Source organism: Carassius gibelio, chromosome A8 (genome assembly GCF_023724105.1).
Source record: "Carassius gibelio isolate Cgi1373 ecotype wild population from Czech Republic chromosome A8, carGib1.2-hapl.c, whole genome shotgun sequence".
Classification (NCBI taxonomy): Eukaryota; Metazoa; Chordata; class Actinopteri; order Cypriniformes; family Cyprinidae; genus Carassius; species Carassius gibelio.
Window position 1 is genome coordinate 2,735,124 of NC_068378.1, and position 23,411 is coordinate 2,758,534.

General features: G+C 42.6%; 2 protein-coding genes across 5 annotated transcripts in view; both read right to left on the bottom strand.

Moving 5' to 3' along the window:
- Positions 1-58: 58 nt before the first annotated feature.
- LOC128019196 (rhodopsin) lies at positions 59-6,303 on the bottom strand. The gene is made up of 5 exons (XM_052605300.1): positions 5,661-6,303; positions 3,736-3,904; positions 3,422-3,587; positions 3,005-3,244; positions 59-685 (listed from the first exon to the last, which is right to left on the bottom strand). Exons 1-5 carry the CDS (start codon positions 6,019-6,021, stop codon positions 557-559), a joined length of 1,065 nt encoding a protein of 354 aa, XP_052461260.1. The 5' UTR covers positions 6,022-6,303; the 3' UTR covers positions 59-556.
- A 740-nt stretch (positions 6,304-7,043) lies between these two features.
- The window catches only part of ift122 (intraflagellar transport 122 homolog (Chlamydomonas)), an 80,319-nt gene continuing 63,951 nt past the window's right edge, over positions 7,044-23,411 (bottom strand). The window contains exons 21-29 of one of the 4 annotated variants that reach the window (XM_052605246.1): positions 15,597-15,737; positions 15,427-15,524; positions 14,055-14,155; positions 13,627-13,792; positions 13,437-13,548; positions 11,471-11,596; positions 10,641-10,717; positions 7,508-7,669; positions 7,044-7,430 (exon numbers count right to left, since the gene is read on the bottom strand). In XM_052605246.1, the coding sequence (XP_052461206.1) occupies positions 7,344-7,430; positions 7,508-7,669; positions 10,641-10,717; positions 11,471-11,596; positions 13,437-13,548; positions 13,627-13,792; positions 14,055-14,155; positions 15,427-15,524; positions 15,597-15,737 (1,070 nt within the window). In that variant the 3' untranslated portion in view covers positions 7,044-7,343. Of the gene's footprint in view, positions 7,431-7,507; positions 7,673-10,640; positions 10,718-10,938; positions 11,016-11,470; positions 11,597-13,436; positions 13,549-13,626; positions 13,793-14,054; positions 14,156-15,426; positions 15,525-15,596; positions 15,738-23,411 lie in introns of all 4 variants that reach the window. The other 3 variants (XM_052605244.1, XM_052605245.1, XM_052605242.1) reach the window with 3 other exon arrangements.

Genomic DNA, 23,411 nt, shown 5'->3' on the forward strand with positions numbered 1-23,411 from the left:
CGTCTTTTAGTAAGCATTTTTGTTTTTACATGAACTTTTATTTCTGCTTTGCCTCTATAATTTGCAGGCAAATTCATGTCTTTACACATTTACATCTTTAATCATAATTCTTCCACAGACGACACTGACATCTAAACATTTAGAGAGCTGTTTGGCTGGGTGTGTGCTGAATCTCCTGAGGTCTCTTCTGCCTCCAGCACTCAGTCTCATGCCTGGTCAACATCAAACTCTGAAGAAGCATCACATGGACTCAGAACATAAGGTTAAAAGGTCAAAATCATAACGGATCATAATTATCCGGCATTATCAGGCAGAACTAATGGAACAGATGTTGAGATAAATACATAGGAATGCCATCAAGTTACTAAACACATTACAAGTATTTAACACAATCACATGCTGCAGTATTATAGAGATCTGATTGGTCAGTTTTTACAAAATGTGTAAGATTCAAGGGCAGAAAAAGTGAAGTAGTAGATGTAGTTGCAGACTGGATGATGTGGAGTGATGTATTTGGCCTGTAGGAGGCTGCTGGGTGGATTTGTCCAGCTGTCGGTCAGGCGGGAGCCACCTGACTGGACGAGACCACCGAGGACTGAGTCTTACTGGAGGCCGTCATGCTGGTCTCCTCCTCACCAAACGGGTTCTTTCCACAGCAGACCGTAGTGAGCATGCAGTTCCTGAACTGGACCAATGCAAACACATCCAGGATTATGGCAAACAAACTTTCACAAGTCACTCATCATGAAGTAGTGTTTGGTTCAGTGCCTGACGTGGGCAGAGCTTGTGGTTTTTATACATACTCAGATTTCAGCTGCATGTTGTAGCTACTCTGTTCGGTGTATTAGCCATTAGCCTGCAAGCTTATTAGATGTGATGACATTTGATCATTTGGTAAGAACATGCAATAAAAGTGTTGAGAGCCACAACTTGTGACATCCACAGCTGTAACTTTTCACAACAAACTATAACAGTTAAGTCTGTTACTGTTAGTATGCTGAAACTGAGGGGCATGTAGATTGAAGAAGAAGAGCAGACACCACAGTGCCATCCACCAAATTACAGTGTCGTTCATAATGCACAGCGGTCTAACCATTGGAGATGTTTGAGCTCCTCCATACTGTTTTAAAACAGATGTAACAATAGTTGATGCAGCTGGAATTTGATCTGAGCAGTATTTGACGCTGATGTAGTCATGTGACTTCCTGCATGAGTGAAGTAAAAACACTGATTCATTCAGGAAGGAACGAAAGAGCACTTCTGTGTGTTGCTCGAATAGTTCTGCTTTGTTTTTCTTCAGAACAGTTTTTACATTTACGTAATGCTGTAGTAGTACAGTATTGTTCAAAATAATAGCAGTACAATGTGACTAACCAGAATAATCAAGGTTTTTCGTATATTTTTGTATTGCTACGTGGCGAACAAGTTACCAGTAGGTTCAGTAGATTCTCAGAAAACAAATGAGACCCAGCATTCATGATATGCACGCTCTTAAGGCTGTGCAATTGGGCAATTAGTTGAATTAGTTGAAAGGGGTGTGTTCAAAAAAATAGCAGTGTGGCATTCAATCACTGAGGTCATCAATTTTGTGAAGAAACAGGTGTGAATCAGGTGGCCCCTATTTAAGGATGAAGCCAACACTTGTTGAACATGCATTTGAAAGCTGAGGAAAATGGGTCGTTCAAGACATTGTTCAGAAGAACAGCGTACTTTGATTAAAAAGTTGATTAGAGAGGGGAAAACCTATAAAGAGGTGCAAAAAATGATAGGCTGTTCAGCTAAAATGATCTCCAATGCCTTAAAATGGAGAGCAAAACCAGAGAGACGTGGAAGAAAACGGAAGACAACCATCAAAATGGATAGAAGAATAACCAGAATGGCAAAGGCTCAGCCAATGATCACCACCAGGATGATCAAAGACAGTCTGGAGTTACCTGTAAGTACTGTGACAGTTAGAAGACGTCTGTGTGAAGCTAATCTATTTTCAAGAATCCCCCGCAAAGTCCCTCTGTTAAAAAAAAGGCATGTGCAGAAGAGGTTACAATTTGCCAAAGAACACATCAACTGGCCTAAAGAGAAATGGAGGAACATTTTGTGAACTGATGAGAGTAAAATTGTTCTTTTTGGGTCCAAGGGCCACAGGCAGTTTGTGAGACGACCCCCAAACTCTGAATTCAAGCCACAGTACACAGTGAAGACAGTGAAGCATGGAGGTGCAAGCATCATGATATGGGCATGTTTCTCCTACTATGGTGTTGGGCCTATTTATCGCATACCAGGGATCATGGATCAGTTTGCATATGTTAAAATACTTGAAGAGGTCATGTTGCCCTATGCTGAAGAGGACATGCCCTTGAAATGGTTGTTTCAACAAGACAATGACCCAAAACACACTAGTAAACGGGCAAAGTCTTGGTTCCAAACCAACAAAATTAATGTTATGGAGTGGCCAGCCCAATCTCCAGACCTTAATCCAATTGAGAACTTGTGGGGTGATATCAAAAATGCTGTTTCTGAAGCAAAACCAAGAAATGTGAATGAATTGTGGAATGTTGTTAAAGAATCATGGAGTGGAATAACAGCTGAGAGGTGCCACAAGTTGGTTGACTCCATGCCACACAGATGTCAAGCAGTTTTAAAAAACTGTGGTCATACAACTAAATATTAGTTTAGTGATTCACAGGATTGCTAAATCCCAGAAAAAAAAAAATGTTTGTACAAAATAGTTTTGATTTTGTACAGTCAAAGGTAGACACTGCTATTTTTTTGAACACACCCCTTTCAACTAATTGCCCAATTGCACAGCCTTAAGAGCGTGCATATCATGAATGCTGGGTCTTGTTTGTTTTCTGACAATCTACTGAACCTACTGGTAACTTGTTTGCCACGTAGCAATAAAAAATATACTAAAAACCTTGATTATTCTGGTTAGTCACATTGTACTGCTATTATTTTGAACAATACTGTATTTTAGTACGTAGTACATGATTTCGAGCGGTCTCACCTGTCTGTTGAGTATGATGTAGATGACAGGGTTGTAAAGCGCTGCACTCTTAGCAAAGAAAGCAGGTATCGTCATCACTATAGGACCAAACTCCGCCCCCTGATTAGCAAAGATGTACCAGGCAACGCTGGCATACGGCACCCAGCACACTAAGAACGAGACCACCATGACAACCACCATACGTGTCACTTCCCGTTCGGCCCTCTGGGTCGTCTCTGACTCCTGCTGCTGGGCAGCGGCCTGACCACAGGGAACAAACGACAGAAAACTATGACCTGTGTGGTGTTTGTGGTCCTGGATGCTGATAAACAATAGTAGTTTGTGGCTACTGTGTGTGTGCGTGTGTGTGTGTGTGTGTGTGTGTGTGTGTGTGTGTGCGTGTGTGTGTGTGTGTGTGTGTGTGTGCGTGTGTCTTACCGCACGGACAGTGCAGAGAAGGCGACTGTAGCAGAAGAAGATGATGAGCAGAGGGATGGAGAAGTGCAGGATGAACATGTAGATGACAAACGAGGTGTTGTTGATCTCAGGTTTGGGGGTGTAGTAATCTATCCCACAGGAGCACTGCATTCCCTCTGGAATATACCTGCACACAGTCACATGACCCCAAACCTCCAGTCAGACATCAGGATGCTCGTGAGCTCACGGTCCCAGCTTCACACTTCACTGTTGGGGTTATTCAGTTGACTGAGTGGATAAAGCTGTGTGTTTTGCTGGAGACTGTGATGGAGTACCTGGACCAGCCCAGCAGGGGCGGCATGCAGCAGGTGAGGGCCATGACCCAGGTGAAGCCCACTCCCACGATGGCGTGCTTCTCTCCGAAACGAAATGTTGTCATTGGCTTACACACCACAATATAACGCTCGACAGCCAAGACCACCAGAGACCACAGCGCGATCTCCCCTGACAAACACAGAGAAGCCATCGATCACTTCAGCCCCAAACTTAGTCTCCTCATAGTCCACGCTAGAGATGAGAGAGAGGATAGTTTATCTCAGAATCCTCAGTGGCTCTGGTTTCAGGGTTTTCTTGTCCTGATAAACCTGCTGCAGTCAGAAAGCAGAATTACTCTAAACTGATGTCTATCACTGTCATTATATAAAACGACACAAATGATGGTTTAAGACAGAGGTGTTCAATCCTGCTCCTGGGGACCGAGAGAGTTCAGCTCCATCACTAATCAAACACACCTGGACCAGCTACTCAAGCCTTTCAGGATCAAGCAGGTGTGCTGAGTCCGGCTGGAAATAAACGGTGGGTCCCGGGGAGCAGGGTTGATGACCTGTGGTGTAAGATGTGTTCATATTGCTCAAACCCAAACAGAGAACTTGATTGAATGCCTTAATACTCTATCTGTAGTTACCTAGCGTTCCTAACAAAAGTGACAGTGGCAAAAAAAAAAAGAACCCAATCCATGTTATGTTGGATAATGGAGTAAGAAACCTTGGGAGAAACCAGGCAACAGCATCAGCTCTCTTTTTCAAATGAAACTCACACTGAGAAGATGCTATGGGGAATTCTTCCAGTGTGACCAGTGTCTGAAGCTTGTGCTTCAACGCCACAATGCCATTGGATGATGACATTCGGTGACATCACTACTGGTGCAGTATAAGAGGATGTCTGCAGTGTTCATTATCAATGTCTTGGTCTTAACAGCCAGCCCAGCGTTTCAGGAAGTGTGTGCCTCTGTATCATCAACACTGGCCTCCGAGGAGGACACACAAAACTTGGGTAAGGAGCACACACATTCAGGTCTGGAGGGGGCTGAATGCACTCTGTGTATTCAGAAGACTATATGACTGAAAGAGACAGGTAAGAATCTTTTAACATTAATGCTAAAATTAATGTTAAAACATTCCTAGTCATGCACAATTTAAAGATGTCACCAACTAAGATGGTGTCCCTCCTCGTATTTGATCAGCTTCCTCCCCCCAGATGTTGGTGCATATTGGGCCTTTCTCGCCAGGACTACACAGTGACATCAAGTGTTTGTGGCTCCTTGTTTAGACGGTTGAGTCCTTATTTGAGTGTGTGTAACCCGTCTCAGCATGACATACTGGTCACTTGTTCCCCAAAGCGTCTCCTCAGAAGCAGAGTTCCTCTAGAAAGGGAACGTCTCAGGTTCATGGTTCCCTGGACACTGCTTCCATTGCCTGAGGCTTGCCTGTATAGGTGTCCCTCAGCGAAGAGGTGTACCGGCGTCCTCTTATACTAGCGCTCACAATGACTTTAAAATCAGCACAGCAATTACTGCCTAGATGTATAATCAGTTTTTTCTTTGTAGTATAACAAGACTTGAAAGTGAAATGTGGCCAATGGTCTTGACAATACTAAATATACATATTTAACATTTTAGGGAATGTAACTAAAAAATCTTACTTAAAATCTGTTACTGTACTTTTGACTAATACATTAAAACACCTATAATAGTTATGAGAATATAACAAAATTTAAATAAAGATAAAACATTAAGATCTGTATGAAAAATGTGAAACAAAATTGTCTTGAAGACAATGCAACAAAATAGATGAAATGTTTAGGAGTGAAATGTGATCCTGACATCATCAGTATTCATCACACAGTGCTTCTGGCTGTTGTCTGGTGACTGTCTCAGGGTTCACAGATGAGCAGTGTTTGTCTGCAGAGATGAAGCACTCACCTCCCAGCGTGGCGAAGAAGCCTTCGATGTTGCAGCCGGTGACCCCCAGGACGAAGTACCCGTGCAGGGCGGTGTAGAGGGTGACGGTGAAGCCACCCACCACCATGAACAGGTCGGCCACGGCCAGATTGAGCAGGATGTAGTTGAGCGGCGTGCGCAGCTTCTTGTGCTGCACGGTGACGTAGAGCGTGAGGGAGTTGACGGGGAACGAAGTGATGATGAGGAAGAGCATGTACGCCGCCAGGAGCGAGTACTTCCACGGCTCTGCCAGATAGTACTGCGGCTCCTCAAACGGGCTCCGCACCACACCCGTCTTGTTGGACATGGGCACGTAGAAGTTCGGACCTTCCGTTCCATTCATGCTTGCTCGAGTGGACCTTCTCCTCAGTAGAAAGTGACTGAGAGTGAGATCTGCTCTGCGGGACGCGAGCGCCTCTCTTATATGCCCCCCATGTGCTCAGATTAAGAGTAGATGAGAGATTACAGTGAGGTGCTGCAATTTGGAGGAATGGAGTTACAGGCAGATTGGGGTCAGAGAAGCCTAATAATCCAGAAGGTTAAGAAAATATAAGATACGGACTATAAATGCCATTTGTGCCATACACTATTATTATTGCTAAAAATCATCCAGTATCCTTATTATGATTTAGCATAAACATATACAAATAAAATCCATAAAAACAACTGTTTAAACAGTTCTCAGATAAGTATTTTAGAATAGAGTTGATCTCATTCTTCTCAATAGTATTTCAATTGTTTTAAACAATTCAAATCAAATTTAATTTCAGCAGTTTTGCTGTTAAGGTGGACATCTTTTAGTAATATTTAGCCTATATTTATTGCAGTTTAAATAGAATTGTCTGACTTGGCGTGTCACTGACAAAGTAGCCTATTTTAAAAAGAAAACATGCTAATTATTTCCTTCATGTTGTCTCCTTCAAATACAGTGGCATTTTTCATAATGTTGTGGTCGCCTTCACACAGCTGTGGTTGAAAGTTATTATCACTGGACCTCTTCAAACCGGACGATTGACCGCTCCTCTGAATTGGTGTCCACCATAAAATCAGTGAGTGCACATCATAGAGCATTGTTCTCCCTAAAATATATTCTGAAGTCGTGGCCTAGTGATTAAAGAGTTTGACTCCTAGCCCTTGGGGTGGGTTCGAGTCTCGGGCCAGCAATACCATGACTGATGTGTCCTTGAGCAAGGCATCGAACCCCCAACTGCTCCACGGACGCCGCAGCATACCACAGCACTGCTCCGTGTGTGTGTGTGTGCGTGTGTGAGTGTGCACTTTGGATGGGTTAAACACATTCTACAGGAAGCAATCAATGCAAAAATTCAGCTCTGACAATAGGAAAACATTACAATACATATTAGAGACATTCATTTTATTCTTTATTTAAATGGTCAGAATCCAAGCAAACATGTTGAAGTGAACAGAGCTCTGTTTGTGTGTGTGTGTGTGTGTGTGTGCGTGTGTGTGTGTGTGTGTGTGTGAAATCCGGCGTTTGTATGTCCTCACATGTACAAACGCTGTAATCAGCTTGGCCGGCTGATCCGGCTGATCCTATCAGAGACTGTGCTGAGCTGGCATTTACTGACGTGTTTCTAGCCGCTCAATCATGATCACACACAGGTGAGGTGATGGTCTGGAGGCTAATCCACGCACACTGCTGTGCTAGCTGGGCTCGTCGATGGGTCTGCGGCAGTACGGACAGCAGTTGTGCTGAAGAACCAGCAGCTCGTAGTCCTCACTGTGAAACATCTGTGAAAGCACCAGACAATACTGTCAAGCCCCAGCAGAGAGAGTGTGTGTGTGAGTGTGTGTGTGTGTGTGTGTACCTGGAAGCAGGAGGGGCACATGGTGATGCTGACGTCTGGCAGCAGAGAGCGGTAGTACTGCCAGCTGAGAGGTCTGGGCCAGCGCTTGATCAGAACATCTCGTCTGGACATGGACCTCAGCACGCCACGATTCACCAACACCGGCACGAACGCTCGTCCACCCTGCTGTAAAAACCAGCACAACACACTCACACACCCATCTCCCTGAGGAACTACTGCACTCTCTCACACACACACACACACACACACACACACACACGCACACACACAAACACACACACACACACACCTCCCTGAGGAACTACTGCTACTCTCACAAAACTAGAGGTATTTCGTATTGCTTGGCGGGAAAGTAACCTATCCTACATAAAAGCATTAAAAACTGCTAGATCAGATCAATTTTCTTCTCTTTTAGAAGAAAACAAACATAACCCCAGGTATTTATTCAATACAGCAGCTAAATTAACAAAAAATAAAGCCTCAACAAGTGTTGACATTTCCCAACACCACAACAGTAATGACTTTATGAACTACTTTACTTCTAAAATCGATACTATTAGAGATAAAATTGCAACCATTCAGCCGTCAGCTACAGTATCACATCAGACAGTGCACTATAGACCCCCTGAGGAACAGTTCCACTCATTCTCTACTATAGGAGAGGAAGAATTGTATAAACTTGTTAAATCATCTAAACCTACAACATGTATGTTAGACCCTATACCATCTAAGCTCTTAAAAGAGGTGCTTCCAGAAGTCATAGGTCCTCTTCTGACTATTATTAATTCCTCATTGTCATTAGGATATGTCCCCAAAACCTTCAAACTGGCTGTTATTAACCCTCTCATCAAAAAAACACAACTTGACCCCAAAGAACTAGTTAATTATAGACCAATCTCGAATCTCCCTTTCCTGTCCACTTTTCTGTTTCACTAAAGGTGGTATCCTCACAATTATGTTCCTTCTTAGAGAAAAATGGTATATGTGAGGATTTCCAGTCAGGATTTAGACCGTATCATAGTACTGAAACTGCTCTCCTTAGAGTTACAAATGATCTGCTCTTATCATCTGATCGTGGGTGTATCTCTCTATTAGTTTTATTGGATCTTAGTGCTGCGTTTGACACAATTGACCACAACATTCTTTTGCATAGACTTGAACACTTTGTTGGCATCAGTGGAAGTGCACTAGCATGGTTTAAATCGTACTTATATGACCGCCATCAGTTCGTAGCAGTGAATGAAGAGGTATCATATCGATCACAAGTGCAGTATGGAGTACCTCAAGGCTCAGTACTAGGGCCGCTACTCTTCATGCTTTATATGTTACCCTTGGGAGATATCATCAGGAAACATGGTGTTAGCTTTCACTGTTATGCTGATGATACTCAGCTCTATATTTCTTCGCGGCCTGGTGAAACACACCAATTTGAAAAACTAATGGAATGCATAGTCGATATAAAAAACTGGATGACGAGTAATTTCTTACTGCTAAATTCAGAAAAAACAGAGGTGTTAATTATAGGACCTAAAAACTCTGCTTGTAATAACCTAGAACACTGTCTAAGACTTGATGGTTGCTCTGTCAATTCTTCGTCATCAGTTAGGAACCTAGGTGTGCTACTTGATCGCAATCTTTCCTTAGAAAGCCACGTTTCTAGCATTTGTAAAACTGCATTTGTCCATCTGAAAAATATATCTAAATTACGGCCTATGCTCTCAATGTCAAATGCAGAAATGTTAATCCATGCATTTATGACTTCAAGGTTAGATTATTGTAATGCTCTATTGGGTGGTTGTTCTGCACGCTTAGTAAACAAACTACAGCTAGTCCAAAATGCAGCAGCAAGAGTTCTTACTAGAACCAGGAAGTATGACCATATTAGCCCGGTCCTGTCCACACTGCACTGGCTCCCTATCAAACATCGTATAGATTTTAAAATATTGCTTATTACTTATAAAGCCCTGAATGGTTTAGCACATCAGTATTTGAATGAGCTCCTTTTACATTATACTCCTCTACGTCCGCTACGTTCTCAAAACTCAGGCAATTTGAAAATACCTAGAATATCAAAATCAACTGCGGGCGGCAGGTCCTTTTCCTATTTGGCTCCTAAACTCTGGAATAACCTACCTAACATTGTTCGGGAGGCAGACACACTCTTGCAGTTTAAATCTAGATTAAAGACCCATCTCTTTTACCTGGCTTACACATAACATACTAATATGCTTTTAATATCCAAATCCGTTAAAGGATTTTTAAGGTTAAAGGATTTTTAGGCTGCATTAATTAGGTAAACCGGAACCGGAAACACTTTCCATAACACCCGATGTACTTGCTACATCATTAGAAGAATGGCATCTACGCTAATATTTGTCTGTTTCTCTCTTGTTCCGAGGTCACCGTAGACACCAGATCCAGTCTGTGTCCAGATCAGATGGTCACTGCAGTCACCCGGATCCAGTACGTATCCAGACCAGATGGTGGATCAGCATCTAGAAAGGACCTCTACTGCCCTGAAAGACAGCGGAGACCAGGACAACTAGAACCCCAGATACAGATCCCCTGTAAAGACCTTGTCTCAGAGGAGCACCAGGACAAGACCACAGGAAACAGATGATTCTTCTGCACAATCTGACTTTGCTGCAGCCTGGAATTTAACTACTGGTTTCGTCTGGTCAGAGGAGAACTGACCCCCCAACTGAGCCTGGTTTTTCCCAAGGTTTTTTTCTCCATTCTGTCACCGATGGAGTTTCGGTTCCTTGCCGCTGTCTCCTCTGGCTTGCTTAGTTGGGGTCACTTCATCTACAGCGATATCATTGACTTGATTGCAAATAAATGCACAGACACTATTTAACTGAACAGAGATGGCATCACTGAATTCAATGATGAACTGCCTTTATCTATCATTCTGCATTATTGAGACACTGTTTTCCAAATGAATGTTGTTCAGTGCTTTGACGCATTGTATTTTGTTTAAAGCGCTATATAAATAAAGGTGACCTGACTTGACTCACACACTCACAACACACATCTCCCTGAGGAACCACTGCTTTGACACACACTCACAACACACACTCAAACACACTCACTCACACACACACACACACACACAGATGCTGAACCCTCTCACCTCAAAGCTGAGTTTGGCTGTGAAGGGGTCGTCCTCTGGGTCTTCAATCCCATCATCCACCCGCAGACACTGGGCTTCTGACACACACACACACACACACACAGACACACACACACAGACACACACACACACACACACACACACACACACACAGACACACACACACACACACACACACACACACACACACAGACACACAGACACACACACAGACACACACACACTCACAACACACTCACTCACACACACACACACACACACACACACACACACACACACAGATGCTGAACCCTCTCACCTCAAAGCTGAGTTTGGCTGTGAAGGGGTCGTCCTCTGGGTCTTCAATCCCATCATCCACCCGCAGACACTGGGCTTCTGACACACACACACACACGCACACACAGAGTTAAGCACACTGTATGCTCTGAGCCCAGAGACCCGCCCCTCTGATTATTAGCTTGTAGATCTCTAAACAAATACACACTTTCACTAACATATGACATCACATGTTTGAATGTGGCTCGATCTAGACGACAGGGTTTTCCAGAAAAGGCTTTGTGTGATGTTTCTGAACTCCTTTAAAGACCATTATTTAGATTCACATGAAATTATTAAAGTGTAGTTCATTGTGAATGGCATGTTGGACATTGACTGGACTTGCTTTCCTCTAACTATCTGTCAGTCAAGTCAAAATGGTCACATGTCTTCAAACAGAACAAACTGATCAGCTTGTATCAGAATTAGTCTACGATCTGCACACCACTTCCTCTGGCTCTCGACCTCTGCGTATGATTGGTAAAGCACTGTGAATGTGAATGTGAAGATATTACCGCCGCTGCTCATCTCCTGCCAGCTGCTGTTCGTCTGCACACGAGGCACTTCCAGGTCGATGAGAGACACGGCCTCCTCGTCTGAGATATCCTCCTCCAGATAGAACTCCACCAGCGGCAGAACCTCTGAACACAGATCCACCATCAGGACATGTCACACAAATACACTATATGGACATACGTGTTGAGACACATCTTTTCAGGTGTTTCTGTGAGGACCCCTGACATGAGTGTAGGATCAAGCACCAGTCATGCATCTGGGAAAACAATGGCTCAGCTGATTCCAGAGCTGAAGAGCTCCAACATCCACTGCCTCTGGGTCTGATGGACACCAAGAGAACGTTACCATGGGGGAACAGCCTTCTCTACTCCAGCATGACCAAGCCTCAGTGCACTTAAGTTCATAAAGACATTGGATTGGTTGGATGAGTCTGGTGTGGAAGAACTCGACTGTCCTACAGACCTCAACCACATCCAACAACTTGGGGATGAACTCTAATGGAGACTGTGAACCAGGCCTTCTCTGACCTCACACATGCTCTACTGGATAAATGAATTCCCACAGAAACACTCCAAAATCTTAGGTTTATCTATTTAGAATGCAACATTATTACAATCCCTGCTGATGTAATGGTCAGGTGTCCAGATAGAGCACGTCAACATGCTGCAAAGATACTTCACCACTTCAGGATTTACATCCTTGGCCTGATTTGTTGATGCATTACATGGCAATGGTATTGAGTGCCAAAAAGCTTTACCCAAAATGTCAAACTGCATGGACTAAAGGTAACCAGCAGGTGAGTAGAACATGACATCAGAACACACTCTAAAGATTACACTACACCATTTTTACCCTGATTTTACAGTCTGGAGAATTTGGCATTCGTTGGCAGAACATTGGTGGAAACAAAAAGAAAGACTTAAAAATGACCATGAGATGAAATTGGCATTATATCCAGTAGATGGCAGCAGAGGATCACTCTCTAGTTCTCTCACGTCTAGCTTTTGGATTTATTATAAAATGACTATGAAGTATAGCAAGTGCAGGAAGTCACAAAGTCTCATGTGATTTAAAAATAAATAAATGAGCCCAGACACCAACAGCCAAGTATGTATAATTATTTAAATACTTAACCAGTTAACTACAAATTAAGTTAATTATTAATGATATAATAGTTAAATAATGCATTAAATATTTTGTCATTTCTTTAGATTTAATTTTTAAAACTACATTCTTTAAACCCCTGCCGAGAAAGGACACAAAAGGAGAGCTGTGAGTTATCTTGACCTGTAGACGCTGCTAAAGGCAACACAGACTTCGTTTGTAATGAATTTAGTCTGCATCACTTAAAGCACAGCTCTGTTCTGACATGGTTTGTTACGTCTATCGCTACAGTTCCCTGTCAGTCGCGGATCATTGCTGGATTCACTCACGTCGTTTTACACTCTTGTTAGTCATTCCTGAAACAGTATACCAGGACGGTCCTCGTGAACTTTTCTTCAAACTGTAAATGTATGTAAGAGACACTGAGCGTAACTGACCGAGCTTGCTCAGGTGAAAACTCCTGATATCATCAATAACTAACTACACAATGCATATCTTATTTACATCTTTATGCTTTCTTTTTGTCTTGCTATAATAGGAAGATCTGTGAGTGTGTAGGTAGAACTACACAAACCTGTGAAAACCACAGCAGATTCTGACTAGCCTACAGTAAACACCTACTTTGAATTCAATATGGTAAAAGGTGACAAGTTTGCATCTCTGTGATTATCACAAATGCTCAGCGTAGTGTGGCCTACAGCCTTTATCAGTATGTGCCCAATTCCATAACATTTGACCAGATGATTGTAAAATCATCAACAGTCCTCTGATATTCCACTCTTGGTTTAGTTAGGAACAGAAGCATGCTCTCCTGATATGTGAGCATTGATCAGGATGATGACAGGAGTGTGAGGCTCTCACCGTACGAGGAGGCCGAGTATATGAAGGGCTGTCTGCAGTTGATGCAGGAGTTGCCCTGGTTATTCAGCAGTGGGTTGTTGGTGGAGCAGCGGTAACACATGGGGATCAAGTCCTGCAGAAAACACAGTCAGTGAGCCACAGGCAGGCGTCTGTGTGTGTGAGAGCTGTAGGACCGGCCAGAGTCACACACCTCGCTGTCACGGTAGGGTTTGGAGCGCACCGTCAGGCAGCTGAGCTCCATGCTGTCCTGATAGCGGGACGGGATCTTCAGGCCCTGCAGCTTCTCAAAGGCATGCCGTGCCACTTTATACGCTCCCAGGAGTTTACTCTGCTTCGCCAGAGCGTACAGCGTGTCCCTGATCCACACGTCAAGGACCGCCACAACAAGCAGCTGCTTATTCTCCAGCAAGCACACGTTCAGCACAATCATCATGAATTCAGCAGATGTACAGTAGATATCTGGCTAGAGCCAGTGAGAGCTGCTGTAAACACAACACATCCAGTGCATGGACACCCACACACACACACACACACACCTCTCTGTCAACACTTCAGCCCATCTTAGCTCTAATATATGACCCTCCGAAGGCTGAGGAGCGTGCAGCGTGTGAAGGATACACTTTGGAGATGCCCAGAGGAGCGTCTCTGGTCAGGTTGTGGAACAGAAAGCGGGAGATGTTGAAGAGGATCTCTGGCATGTTGGAGCTGAAGGGCTCCGACTGGAAAAGAAAAACCCAAATATGAACAACACACCTGACATTAATCAGAACATCTGTGATATATTCACACACTTTGATGCAGGAATGTCACACACATTTATCTCAGAATCTTCATTGATCACAGTCCACTTCTGAAACATGTAGAAGTCTTTAGTCCAAAGCTAATGAAGGTTTCCAGGTTAAAGACATGCACACCTTACATTACTGTTATGTTTTAAGTTCAGATATATTTGTGAGGCAGAAGGCCATGTGACAGAAAATATACTGCATGTGGTTCAGAGAAACATCATGAAGCTAGGAATAAATAGGTCTATATGACAAATATATTTTATTGAAATAATAAATTAAGAAAATGAAAGAAAAAAACAGTATGCAGAGATACGGTTCATTTTTGTGCTGCATGAAAGGAAACCGGAAAACATCATCCTGTTTTTCTTTAGGTTTATTTTACAAAAGCACAAAGATTTGTTTTTATTGTGAATGTGCACAAATAAAGACAAACTGTTTATAATTCCAGTGATCTTTCTGACTAAAAGGAGTAGTTGCTAGGTGGATGCTGGAATGCCAGAGAAGTACATAATAAACAATATTTTGGCGTTCAAACACATCGTGAATACATTGATTCTGTGTCGAATAAAAGACCCAACGTTGGTTTCAGTTTCATTTAGCAAAATAAGTTTTAGTTTGGGGTTTATATTGCTATAGATTCTTATATTTTTAATTCTTGTTCTCTAAACACTGTTAATTGAAAGGATTGTTGTGGAGTGAAGGGAACTAAAATAGCCTAGCTATGTTTACAGTGTTTATCATAATGTTTGTAAACTTTGTTTCACGTTGGCATTAGGCATATTTCTGAATGAAATAATAAAACTCAACTTGTTTTCTTCCGGACTCTGAACTGAAGTTGTATTGTAAGTGCTCATTCACTCATTCACAGCGACTGCTAGAAGAGAACGGTTTCCCTGATCACAGCAGAACACACTGCACTGGACTCATGTTTATTCAATGACATCATAACGTTAGCCTTGTGAAGTTTAATCTTCATATTCAGCCATATCACAATTCTGGTCATTCCCTCCCCAAATTTAAATCATCTTGAAATCATAATTAAGAGTTTCTTGTACAATTTAAAATGTTTTAAGACCCCATGGAAACCCTGTAAAATAATGAGTGCTGCACACACCGGACCTCAGGTTTGTGTGAGCTCGGTCGCCTGCACTGTACAGAGCTCTGAACGCAGCTGATATCACTCCTTAACTCCTCACACTTACCATGTAGCGATGGACAGAATGATAGACGTGATACAGCTCAGCCAAGTGCTGGAAACTGTGAAACTTCTTCAGCATCTCCTCCTTCTTCTCTGTGTTATCTAGAGAAGAAATATATATTCACATTCACCCAAACATATCTGAGTGGCTTTCTCACTGCATTACATAGACACCTCTGGCGATGTCGAGGCACTGCATGGACAGCATCCAGTAGTAGTACGAGGCGTCGTTAAACCTGCTCTCCACCACGGCATTATGGGTAAGCTGCTCCAGCACCCGCACAGCATCCGCCTGACGCCCGGCTCTGTGGAAGGCTGAACAATATCAAGAGATTAAGAGCCTTCAAGACCCAGAGCTGAAACTCATTTTATAACACATGTAAACGATTATGAGCAGAGTAGTATTTCTTCCTCAAAGCCATGAGTCAGTGAATAAATGTCCTGAAGTCAGATCCACCAATCAGTGAAGATGCTGCTGTTACCATGGAAATAGAGATCACAGCGATGTACGATCACTGCAAGTGTTGTGAAGGACAAAATCATGTTAAACTGCTTTTACATAAAAATATCTGACAGACAGACCAAGTGCTTTAACCATTCATTATAATGAATCGGCTCAAGAGTCATTAGGTCACAAATCAGACTTTAGCGGACGTGTTGTGTGGGAATCCTGGCTGTTAGGACATTGTGAAAGATTTGTCAACACACACACACACACACACACACACACACACAAAACACAAAACACCTCATAACTGTATATATATATTTTTTTATATGGTGCTGAATAATTTTTGGTCCCCAATTTTATTATTATTATCATTATTATTATTATTAGTATTATTATTAATACATTTCACTAGTGGTCCACTGTATGAAGAATTTTTGGGTATAATATGTGGCAGTTCACTTTATTTTGCTATACTCACCTGCATAAATGTATTATAGTGTCCTGCACCTAGTAGTAAAAAAATATATCTGGTGTCTGAATAATTGCTGGTTTGACTGTGCATTAATTCTTGTTAAAACTACAAAGTAACTCGGTCAAGAGCAGTGTGTGATTTTCTTTCATTTTCTTGGATTAACATTACAGCAGCTATATATAGCTAAATTAGGCGCGGTCACTTTAAGAGACGATGAATCCATCCAATATAATACACGTCAATTTGTTTTCTAAACTTTTTACTTTCACTTAAGACATAACCGACAGTTTTTTCCGAACATACTTTCCAAGACGGTATGAATTTGACGGTATTTGTATTTGACGGTACAAGAGCAAAATAAGGCAAATCCAGTGTTTAGGCGTTTTGAGACGCCTCTCTCTGCATGATCTCCGAACACTGAATTGGGCTCTTCCACATCCTTTTCTGTTTGATTAAACTGCGATGTGTATTTGTTCGTTCAGGTGCAGGAGGAAGTTCGAGGAGAACTTCACAAAGGAGAGCTCGGTTCAGTGTTACTGTCCGCTAAACGCGGCTCTCTCTCCGCGTGCTCACCGAACATAGCGCACGAGCTTCTCAGTTGAGCTTTTCCGCGTCTTGTGTTTGAATGCTTTAAACTCTTTTTAAGTGGCAAGGCTTAAAAACACGTGAAGGGCGCATGCGTACGCAGCGACCGGCAGCAGTGGGTAGCATGTTCGTTTTGTTTGTAGTTTTTCTTTTTTATGGCACCTGGGATCACTCTGGCCGATTCAATACTCCAAAGACTATCTGCTAACATCTGAAAAATCTGTGATCAGCGGACCACCAGTGGACTTGATCATACCTGATCTGGAGGAATTAGCCGGTCTCGGGAAAGGCGATCACTTCAGAACTCCAGAACGGAGGCCAAGGAGGCGAGGAAGAAGAGGCGGGGTGCGGGAGCGTTTGAGACGGCAACATCCGTCTCGCATTCCCCTGCCTTCAATTATCCTGTCCAACTCCCGTTCTCTCCGTAATAAAACTGACGAACTCCAGGCTCTTGTTCGCCATCAGCACGCATTTAAAGACCCCTGTATTCTGGCCTTTTCAGAGACCTGGCTCGGGGAAAGGGACACTGACGGTGATTTAGTTATAGACGGGTTTGGGATCCCGTTTCGCACCGACAGAACGTCCACGACTACCGGGAAATCATGCGGAGGTGGAGTACGCGTGTACATAAATGAGCGCTGGTGTAAAAATGTTATAGTGAGAGAGAGACTTCGCACCAAGGACGTGGAGCTGCTTTCTTTGTCCATGCGCCCTATGTATTTGCCACGAGAATTCCCACAGATTTCCGTTACTGTCGTTTACGTTCATCCAAAGGCGAATGAAGAAAACGCCTCAGAGCTCATCTCTCAGTCGGTGCATAAACTTCAGTCTTTATCTCCTGATGCTCCTAACTTGGTTTTAGGAGATTTTAATCATTGCTCATTGGACAAATCTCTCAGGAGCTTTTATCAGTATGTTTCCTGCCCCACTAGGAAAAACAGGATTTTGGACAAGTGTTATGGGTCCATCAAAAATGCATATAAATCAATTTCATTCCCCCCTCTCGGCTCAGCTGACCATAACTGTGTGTACTTGGTTCCATCCGATCGGACATGTCTTCAGAGAGGGAAGGTGACAACTAGAAACATCAAAGTGTGGTCGGAAGAAGCCACCCTCACCCTCCAGGGCTGTCTGGAGAATCCTCTAGAGACATTCACAAACTCACTGATGTGGTCAGTTCATGGGTAACTTACTGTGAGGACATTGTTGTTCCTGTAAAGACTGTCAGAACCTACCCAAATAGTAAACCTTGGGCAATCAGGAGAGCTAAATTATCTTATAAAAGAAAATTAGAAGACATGCTTAGCAACAATAATATGGGTTTAGCATGGGACAGTATCAGGTCTATGGAATCAAAACAATGTTTTTCCCCTTTTTTTGATGAATATTCTGTTGTTAAAACTTTTAAACACTGTAAAATAAGAACAAGTGCTGGTCCAGATAATATCAGTAGTCGATTACTCTCTAACTGTGCTGTACAATTAGGCCCGATTTTTAATTATATTTTTAATTTATCCTTGTCTCAACAGAAGGTGCCTAATCTGTGGAAACAGTCTACTATAGTCCCTGTTGGTAAATCTAAACATCCCAAATCATTAAATGACTTTAGGCCTATAGCCCTGACTTCATTAGTGATGAAGTCACTGGAAAAACTGATCAAAGCTGAACTGCTGAAAACTACTGAACACCGAATGGATCGCCTGCAGTTCACGTACAGGACCAGGAGAGGTGTTCAGGATGCCACCATAACTCTGATGAATTACATCTGTAAGCACCTTGACAGTCCAAACAACCATGTCAGATTGATGTTTGTTGATCTTTCATCTGCCTTCAACACTATTCAGCCTCATCTACTAATTCAGAGACTAAGGGATAACTTTGGTCTAGAAGGTAGTATTGTTGGCTGGATCTTGGACTTTCTTACAGGCAGAACGCAAAGAGTCAGAGTAAATGGCAAATTTCCTGATCTATCTGTAACATCTACTGGTTCACCACAAGGGTGCGTTCTTTCTCCTTTGCTGTACATATTGTACACAAATGACTCTTGTAGTAGTTTTGAAAACCGTCATATATTGAAGTTTGCGGATGACACAGTCATAGTGAGCCTGTTGAATAGCACTGAAACTTCGCATGGTCCTGTGATTGATTACTTTTTAAAATGGTGTCAGGAATCTTTTATATCCTTAAACGTTTCAAAGACAAAAGATATGTGCATTGATTTTAGACGTGCTCAGCCTTCCCCTGACACTATAGTGACTGATGGTCAGACAGTCGAATCGGTAGAGTCTTATAAGTACTTAGGCACTTTCCTCGATAACAAGCTGACATTTAAGAAAAATACTGACTCGATCCATAAGAAAAGCCAGCAGCGTCTTTTCTGTCTTAGAAAACTATCTAAATTCCAGGTTGACTCTACTTTGATGATTTTGTTTTATCGTTCTTTTATTGAGTCTATTATTACGTTCTCCTTTGTTTGTTGGTTTCAATCCTTGAGGGTAAAAGAGAGGAACTTACTGAACAAGGTTGTTAGCGTCAGTAGTAAAATTATAGGGCTTTCACAAGAAACTTTACAGGATCTCTACGAAAAACAGCTCTTTAAGAAAGCAAACTCTATCTTGACTGACTTCTCTCATGCTTTATATCTACAGTTTCAGTTTTCATTGCTCAGACTCCCATTTGCCAAAACAAACAGATTTAAACACTCCTTTGTTCCGTCTGCTGTCTCTCTTCTAAATGCTAGGAGGGTAAGGTAGCTTACACATTATTTTTTTATTTGATCAGAATGTGCATTATATTTATTTTATTTTTTATTATACTATGTGTATTTGTGTTTGTAAGTTCGTGTGCTCCTAACTGACCCACTGGGGGACGAATAAAGGTATTGAACTTGAATGGTAAGCTTTTGTGACCACAGGCAGCAGTGGCCTGTCAACTATCCTGAGCGTCTTTTAGGCTGGTCTCAGCCAGACGGTTGAGATCGTCAGGAGCACCCCCTCTTTTCTCTTGGTTGTGATCGTATGCGGTAAAGGGTTAATAACTATTAAAAACCGTCACTCTCCTTATTGACCCCTTAACTGTCTATGTCACTGTGACGTCACCGCTCTAGCTGGAGGCAAAACATAAGGTAGAAATCATAGCAGGTGTGCTAAAAGTTTGAGGTTTTGACTTTAAAATGTCTTCTTGTTGTGTTTTTGGCTGCCAGAATAGAAGGAACAGCACTTTTGTTTCAAAACTAAAGTTTTACCGGATCCCGGCAGACATTCCTTCACAGAAATCAAGAAAACAATTGTGGTTGAATGCAATACAGACTGGACGGAGATCATAAACAATGCTCATGTTTACACCTCGTATCAGGTAAAATAATCTATGCATATGAACTGGTGTGTTGGTTTTATCCAGTAAATCAGTAAGTTTCGGTTTTATACAGTACAGCCCAAAAGTTTGGACACAGCTTCTCCTTCAAACAGTTTTCTTTATTTTCATGACTATGAAAACTTTAGATTCACACTGAAGGCATGAAACTATGAATTAACACATGTGGAATTATATCTGGAATTGGCATTCTCTTGATGAGCTTCAAGAGGTAGTCACCTGAAATGGTCTTCAACAGTCTTGAAGGAGTTCCCAGAGAGATGCTTAGAACTTGTTGGCCCTTTTGCCTTCAGTTTCACCCCATCACTCTCCTTCTTGGTCAAATACCCCTTGATGCCTTCAGTGTGACTCTACAATTTTCATAGTCATGAAAATAAAGAAAACTCTTTGAATGAGAAGGCGTGTCCAAACTTTTGGTCTGTACTATAGGTTAAAAATGTCGCCAACCTTCAGCGCACTAGCTAGTTACAAACATACAGCGATAGATGTGTGTGCCATCCTTTGAATGGTCTAAAATAATACACATTGCTAATCGTAGTTAGCCCAGCAATAGGTTACATTAGAAAATAAGCCTTGACAAAATTCCCCAAACCACCTAAAAGTAATTCATATGGCCGTATGGCATATGGGTCAGGTAGCCTGCTTCCATCCGCGAGAGTTAATTTACAAAAAATAGCTGTCAGGGTCCCGCAGAGTCAGGGACTGTACATATTCAGACAGTTCCGAACCTTCTTCTGCATCCATGTTTAATAATTCCCTCCTAAAACATGCTAGCTTACGCTTGTCAACACTGCGTCCACGCCTCTTTAAGCCTCCAGCAAAGCCCCGCCCACCCGGAGATGTTGCAATGTTTACAAACTTTTAAGGGGTCTATAGTGCACAGAAAATTAAAGCATGTGAGTGATTTCTCAAGACTCAAAAGCATGTGTAAATGATACGTTCCTTCATATGTTATTGCATTATAAGTGCAGAACCTCCAGGAATAAGTCAAATTATTATAGCTGCAATCCTGTGCCGAAATTAATGTCCTGCTCTGTGTTGTCTGCTAATAACCAGACTGTGAATGATGCGAGCAGCGTTATGATGTCAGTGAGAAGCTCAGCCGTGCTGGGGAGGATTTCTGCTGTGTTGGCAGAACTACTACAACAATGTGCTACACGTTTCTTTTTCCCTTAGTTTGTCCAATTTCCTTGCATAAACAGAATTTATATCTAATTTAATTCAAGTACTTTCATGGACCTACTTTCCAGAAGTGTGGGAAACCTGACTTCATAAAGAGATCGGAAAACTAATCCATATGAATCGAGCGGTCGAACTTATGGTCGAACAGATTTAATTTAGGCTTTTACTTGCATGCAAACATTGATCTGTGGACTAGGGGTGCTCCGATCACGATCGGCCGATAGTTTAATGCCCATCTCATCAGTAAAGCCGCTTCTCTAATCAGCGGTTAATTCCATCAGGTGCGTGATTTCACATAGAGCAGCTGTTACTACACAGAGCCGTTGTTAACAGAGAAGATGCGCCAAAAAACGCTGAAAATGAAGTGGATTTGCGCATCTTCTCTATTCTCTAACCGGCTTTACTGACGAGATGCGCATAACGATCGGCCGATCGTGATCGGAGCACCCCTACTGTGGACATAACCAGAAGCTCGACGTTCTGCGTAACCAATAAGGTTCATTCAAGTGTGTCACACAAAACGTTTGAGCTTTTTAAAGCATGAATTAAATTTGTTCTTCATTAAAAAAAAAAAAATATATATATATATATATATATATATATATATATATATATATATTGATTCTCTTCAGAACATTTGAACTAAACCGCTCAATTTTCCTATAGTTTTCCAATCACTTCACTTTTTGGAGAGCAAATTGGTAATTAAAAATAGGGATGGATATTTTGGGAAATTTCTCATTTCGATCATCGATAGGTTTCAAAAATGATTAATCGATTAATCGGGGGTGGGGCTAATGCGGGGGGCGGGGCGTGGTCATAATGTATATAATGAAAAAATCTGAAGATTGTTATGAAAATGGAAAAAAATTAAAAATACAAAAAATCTGTCATGAAAAAATTAAAAATACAAAAAATCTGTCACCAGTAACGTTGTTGAAGGAGCGAGAGGGTCCGCCTCCTTCCTGGATGTCCAGATCCCGGAGAGGTATGAGCCAAGTCCAGGAGGGTAATCCGATGTTGAGGGGGAACGAGGAGTTTCCCTCCTGGACCTCCCGGCGGAGCAGGGTGTTGAAGGTTTTCTTGTTCAATCAGATGATCAATGTTCCATTGGATGGGACTTACAATCATGGCTGGAGGGAGGATTGGTTCCGGAGATTCGGGTTCAGGATCTGCTTGATGAAGACGGGAGAGGGCATCGGCTCTATTGTTCTGGGAGCCAGGACGGTAAGTGACCTTGAAGTTGAATCTCGTGAAGAACAAGGCCCATCTGGCTTGGCGATGATTCAGTCTCTTAGCTTCACGGAGGTATTCCAGGTTCCGGTGGTCTGTTATTACCTCGAAAGGGAACTGGGCTCCCTCCAGCCAATGACGCCATTCTTCCAGAGCCAGCTTGATGGCCAGTAGTTCACGGTTACCGATGTCATAATTCTGCTCCGCCGGGGATAGCTTCTTCGAGAAGAAGGCGCATGGATGGAGTCTTGGAGGATCCCCCTGCCGCTGGGATATGACTGCTCCGACCCCGGTTGATGAGGCGTCCACTTCCACAATGAACTGTTGGTTGGGATCAGGGTGGACTAGGATCGGAGCAGTCTTGAAGGCCCGCTTGAGTCGGTGGAAGGCTTCTGTGGTTTTGGGGTTCCAGGACAGAGACTTGGGCCGGTTCCGGAGGAGAGAAGTTAGAGGGGAGCTGAGTAAACTGTAATCTTGGATGAATCTTCTATAGAAGTTGGCAAAGCCCAGGAAGCATTGGAGGTCTTTAATGGAACCAGGTTGAGGCCAGTGTGTAATGGCGTCCACCTTCCCCTGGTCCATCTTCACGCCTTGTGGGTCGATGATGTATCCCAGGAACTGGACTGAGGGCGTGTGGAACTCACATTTTTCCAATTTGAGGTAGAGGTGGTGTTCCCGGAGTTTTCGGAGTACG

Coding starts and splice junctions, on each gene's coding strand:
- LOC128019196 (XM_052605300.1), bottom strand. CDS start 6,021: ATGAATGGAACGGAAGGTCCGAACTTCTACGTGCCCATGTCCAACAAG. Junction 3,245..3,421: donor TTCTCTGCACTGTCCGTGCG/GTAAGACACACG, acceptor CCCTGTGGTCAG/GCCGCTGCCCAGCAGCAGGA. Junction 686..3,004: donor ACATCATACTCAACAGACAG/GTGAGACCGCTC, acceptor GCATTGGTCCAG/TTCAGGAACTGCATGCTCAC.